Below are 5,731 nucleotides of genomic sequence, written 5' to 3'. Positions count from 1 at the left end.
AGCCGTCTGGGGAGACGCGCGCCCCCACCCCTCCCGGCAGCTCCGCTCCACCCGCGACGTCCCCCCAGGCGTCGTCTCTCCGCACACTGATTCCCGTGGGTTCATCTGCCCAGCCAAGCGCTGACACCCGAGCCAGGACGTCCTGGACCAGCGGTGCCAGGCTGGCCCACTGCAGACAGCAGCCAAGCAGGAGGGGAAGGGGTCACCCGGCCCTCCTGCCGCCACTGGCTTAGGAAGCTCTGTTTAGAGTAGCCAGTGTCTGGGCAAACAAATGCCATGTGATTGAGTGTTGGGACGTTTGCGCTGCACATGTTAAAATTTCCACTTATGTATCAGGCTTGTAGTAATAATGTATCAGCCCGGACGCTGTGGCTCAAGCCTGTAATCCAGCACTTTGGGAGGCTGGGGCGAGAGGATTGCCCGAGCCCGCGGGTTCGAGACCAGACTGGGCATCTTGGCAACACCTCGTCTCTACAATAAATCAAAAAATCAGCTAGGTATGGTGGCACAAACTCCTGTTGTTCCATCTACTTGGAAGGCTGAGGTGGAAGGATCGCCTGAGCCCAGCAGGTCGACGCTGGGGTGGCCATGAGTGTGCCACTGCACCTCAGCCTGGGCGACGGAGTGAGACTCCAACTCAGTAATAGTAATAATTTATCAGCAAGGATTCAGTGTTAATATTTGTGGTTCTAATAAGTGGTTGCTCTGAGTCTAAATGAATTCTCGCCATTCTCAGCTAAACAACCATCTTTAGCTGTGAATAACCAGTGGTAACCTTCTCCTTTGTTCTTGCTGAAACAAATCAGTTGTCGAAGGAAACAGAGGATCCCAAGAAAATGTGTGCTGGTCACCCCCTGAGTATCCAGCTTTGAAAACTAGATTACTCCTCCATTAAGTCCATTTAGTTAGTTGTAGATCAAGCCTTTGGGGAACATTTTGGAGTCAGTGTTGAGAGGCTGGAGCCTGACCTGGTGTAGCAAGAGTCTGGATTTCGGCTCTCTGGTTTTCTTTCATCACAATTGCTGCTCCTTAGTGTAAAGGAAAAGGAGGGACCGAGACTGGGGCCTCCACCATCCTGTCTGTCTTTAGAGGAGCCATAGAGCGAGCTGGACTCCAGCCTTCTCCCAGTGCGGGGTTCTTCCTCAGAACCTTCTTGAAGCGTCGGGAGCTCCATTTTGCTGCCAGGTGGGACTTCAGGCTTTGCTCCCTGCTGGTCCTGACTCAGCTCTTCCTTACTAATTGGAGTCAGTGAGCATTAGTCAGAACAGGAAAGGAATTCGCTGATGTTAAAGGCGGCTCAACTGTCTTTTAACTTAATCCGATTTTAACAGATTGTTGGTTGGACAAAATAAAGGAGAGACGTGGCCTTTTGAATTTTTATAGACTTATTTTCTGATTCATTAATAAAATGAAAAAGTTACAGCTCGGACATGTCTGTCGTTTAAACAGAATGGAATTATTTTTCAGTAAATATCCAGGGTGCATTGCTAATTTCATTTTTCTAGAAATACATTTTCACGTATTGACCTTTGTTTAGAGCCATTCTGTAAAAGTGGAATTTTACTGTAAGTAGCTCAGATATCAGTTGCACAGCACTGTGGGAATGATATACTTATTATATTAGTGTTTGTTGATTACAGTGAGATAAGCTCAGTCTGAACTGTGATGACATGTGCATGACAAGTCCCCAGAGCAGCGAGTGGAAGAAAATCTTAAATTTTCTGTTTCCATAAGACTGGAAATCTCTAAATAAAGCTATAACCTGAGATATAGCTATCCTTCATCTCTTTTAAGATTTATACAGAGACGATAATCTGCCCTGCTGAGTAATTTGCCCCTATGTGGTAATTATTATTTGTTTGGGCCTCTGATTATATTAGGTTAGACAATCTCCAAGTTTGAGTCGACGTTGACATTTTGAAAGCTAGTAACCTGCTCCGTAATTTTATGTGAGGTTTTGGGACTGTTGCCTTAGACCCACTGTCTGTTTAAAGGACTCTGTGGCCTGTAAACTTCTGGCCTCTGGGGATGCTTGCCTGTATCCTCTGCTGGGCAGGCGAAGGTGACAGAGGGACACACAATGTGGGCTGTTTTGCAATCTTCCTTCTATTTTTATCAGATTTTTATTTTTTATTTTTATTTTTTTTGAGTTGGAGTCTCACTCTGTCGCCCAGACTGGAGTGCAGCGGCCGCTCCCGGCCACCACAGCCTCGCCTGCTGGGCTATGGCGATGCTTCCACCTCAGCCTTCTGAGTAGCCGAAATTACAGGCGTGCGCTACCATGCCCGGTTAATTTTTGATTTATTGTAGAGATGAGGTCTCGCCAAGTTGCCCAGGCGGGTCTCCAACCCACAGACTCAGGCAATCCACTCACCTCAGCCTCCCAAGGCGCGGGATTACAGGCTGAGCCACCGAGCCCAGCTTTTATCAGATTTTTAAAAGAAGTGTCCCAATTTTGAAACACTCAATTCTGTGTAGATATGTATTTATTTTTGAGTCAGGGTCCCACTCTGTTGCCCAGGCATGATCACGGCTCACTGCAGCCTCAACCTCCTGGACTCAGGCGATCCTTCCGCTTCAGCCTCCTGAGTAGCTAGGACTACAGGTACACGCCATCACATCCAGCTAATTTTTTTTAACTTTTTGTAGAGACGAGCTCTCACTGTATTGCTCTGGCTTGTCTCACACTCCTGAGCTCAAGCAGTCCTCCTGCCTTGGCCTCCCAAAGTCCTGGGATTACAGGCGCGAGCCACTGTGCCTGGCCTAGACCATATTTTGAAAACAGCATAAGTACCACATCAGAATCACATCTCCACACCTCATGGACAGATGGTGTCCTCACTCCGCAAGGAGCTGGTCAGATGATTTCTTGTCCTGTAGGGAGAATAACAGTTTTAGAAGCTCCAGTGAGGAAGCGAAACATTACACGTGAGGGCACTGTTTACTTTAAAATGTAACTTTTACACACAACTCATTTAAATTTTCCATATCATGCAACTACAAGAGCCAGTATCCACAATATGCTCTCTGAAATAACGATTGCTTTTTTAAGGTTGAAATCAAGGAAGCAGGTGGTACTATTACAAGCAGCAATCCAGAGGAAGCGACTTTCCAGAATGCTCTCACTCAGGATTCCTGTTGCAAGTTCCCATCGTCCCAAGAACCAGAGGACACCTCCAGCTGTTCTCTTAAGAAGGAGTCCAACCCAATGGTAATTATGCCAAAGAAAATGTGTCTGACTAGCTACATTAAATGTTGGACTCCTATCAGTACTAAGTCAATAGATTATTTCAGTCATTGTTTTTCATTCTGTGTACTTGTTGAATGAAGCTTTTTGTCTCATCAAAGGAGGGACGTCAACTATAGCCTTTCACATTTCACCTCTAAGATTCTCATTTCTACTCAGTCTAAGCAAATCAAACAAAGATTAGGACATTGCTGCATTTGTTAAGTTGAGTAAGCACAACACACATCAGTCAGCACAGCGCTGAGGGCTGGGCACTGGGGTGGGGACCGTAGCCGGGCCATGTGGCTTCTCATATGGTGAGGGAGGGACTGCGGCCCTGTGGCTTCGGGGCAGAGTGGGCTGCCGTCCCTCATGCCTCTAAATCTAATGATAACAGCTAACGCTTGTATAGGGTGTGTAATCAGTCATATCTGTGGTTTAGGTACTATTTTTTTCCCACCTTTGTTATTTCATGTAATCCTCTTAACAACTGTAGGTTAAGTACTCTATCCCCATTTTGTGGATAAGAAAAATGGAGAAGTGACATCACCTGCATGAGTTTCTGTAGTTTAGTGGTGGGTCTAGAACTCCATGTCTCACTGTGGTGCAGACTGGGATGGGAGAGCCGTTAAGCACCGCCCTAGGGGTCCCTTAGGAAAGTGCTGAGAGTCCTGAAAACCACGACTCCCTTTGCCCCGCAGTTCTTTATTCCTAGAGAGAAGACCCCAACTGTAAGGCATAGATTTGAACAAGCAGATACTTGAAAACAAGCTCACTGTGAATTTTGGCCTAGTTATGGCAGACACTGGCACTTGCCTCTCTGTGGTTCCTTAGGGCCAGGGTTCTGAGAACATGGGTCAGCAAAAGCGGATAAGCAGAATGGGAATGCTCCAATCCTAGCCTGTAGAGTGATGTTAGTGCACCCCTCAGAGGGCAGGGCGGAGGCTCCCAGGTGGTAGGGCACAGAGGGTGCAAGAGAGAGAGGTCGGGAGAGTCCACTCTGAGCCTTTCCCCTAGTGTGTGTGTGTAGGGGGGAGTGTGGCTATAACTTTGTCCTCTGAATACAAATACAATTCCAGCTGAACACAGATGCTGGCTTCTCATCGAACATCAGGATAATGTGACGTTCTGACCTAATGATCCATGCCTCGTTACCATAGTAGGCTCTATGCAGGTTATTTTGACAACATTTATTCTTTGTGCATCTCTGGGTTTTCTTATCTAGATTATAAGCAGCTGTGGAAACTGCAGCTTCTCTGTAGTTGTGGATCTGCTTTTGGAATCAGAAGCTGTGTGCGGGCAGGAGCCACGGTTTCTCTGGCCTTTGTGTCCCGCCTCGTGGCCTGGAGCAGGGCTGGGCATGCAGTGAGCTCCTTCCATGTTTTTGCTTGGCTGATGGGATTGACTGGCACACTCCTTTGGCTTGCCGAGGCTCTGTTTGTGGTCAGAATCTAAACGAACGATCTGGCAGTGTGCATCAGGCCCAGGAAGACCACCACGGCTTCTTAGAACTTTCCAGTGTGAGGATTAACCTGTCTAAGCTGTGTTTGCAGAAAGTAAAATAAAATCCAGATGTGGTTTTATTGGCCTTTGGAGTCTAAGGCAAAAGACAAAGTATGACTCCTCCTCGCTTTCCCCATTTCATCCTGACGGTCTCTTTGTCCAGAGACATTAAAAGAACCCCACATGTTAAATAATAATGTGTGTGTAGCAGGAGAGAAGAGGTGTAGCAAAATTACAGACGAGGTATGTGCCCAGCTGCAGAGAGGGAGTAGGGACGCAGTCCTTCTGAGTGTTACTCGGGTCTGAGTAGGCCAGGAGTCAGCAGCACGGCACACACTCCCGCTCACGCGGACATGGAATGAAGGAGAGGGCAGGGGAGGCTCTGGGGCAGAGTTGCCTGATTCCTGACCTGATCTCACTGGTCAGACCCCTGTGGAGAAAGACGCGCACAGGAGCTTCTCTGAGCACACTGGACTCATCGAAGGAAGCGTCTCTTGGAGATTTTTTTGCCCTTTTGTACCAGAGAGCATAGTATTGTAGAGTAAGAAATTGAAAACAAATCTGTAATTTTCCATCTTTCGTTAAAACTTAAATTCTGGATCAAAGCTATTTTCTCAGATTTAAGTTTCTTTAGGTTCATATGACTAGAGTTATCTTTTGAAAACGCAACCTGATCATTATTCTTTATTTTAGGTGATTTGTCAGTTGAAAGGGGGTACACAAATGCTGTGTATAGATAATTCTGGGACAAGAGAACTCAAAGCACTTCATTTGGTTCCTCAGTATCAAGACCAAAATAATTATCTACAGTCAGGTACAAAGCAAATTAATAAAAAAACTATGTTATATGTAAGTTGGTAAGTGAATATGTTTGGCTTTGTATAGAGAGTAAAAGTGAAATAGGCACGTTATTCAATAGCCAATTTGGCAAACCTCCAGCCCATATTAGCAAGCTAAGAATAGAACAAAATAAATCTTTTTTTTTTTTTTTTTTTTTTTTTT

General features: G+C 46.1%; 1 protein-coding gene across 1 annotated transcript in view; it reads left to right on the top strand.

The window, feature by feature from the left end:
- Positions 1-5,731, top strand: part of TESMIN (testis expressed metallothionein like protein) — a gene marked incomplete at its 5' end in the record, with an annotated part of 47,490 nt that overhangs the window by 1,366 nt on the left and 40,393 nt on the right. Inside the window, 3 exons of the mRNA XM_021708129.1 lie at positions 1,147-1,213; positions 3,053-3,211; positions 5,423-5,543. Of these exons, the coding sequence (XP_021563804.1) occupies positions 1,147-1,213; positions 3,053-3,211; positions 5,423-5,543 (347 nt within the window). The remainder of the gene's footprint in view (positions 1-1,146; positions 1,214-3,052; positions 3,212-5,422; positions 5,544-5,731) is intronic.

The sequence above is a fragment of the Carlito syrichta genome, unplaced genomic scaffold (assembly GCF_000164805.1).
Source record: "Carlito syrichta isolate Samal-C Ts95f unplaced genomic scaffold, Tarsius_syrichta-2.0.1 Scaffold130751, whole genome shotgun sequence".
Classification (NCBI taxonomy): Eukaryota; Metazoa; Chordata; class Mammalia; order Primates; family Tarsiidae; genus Carlito; species Carlito syrichta.
The sequence above is the reverse complement of the archived record's forward strand: the minus strand, read 5'-3'. Positions and strand labels throughout refer to the sequence as shown.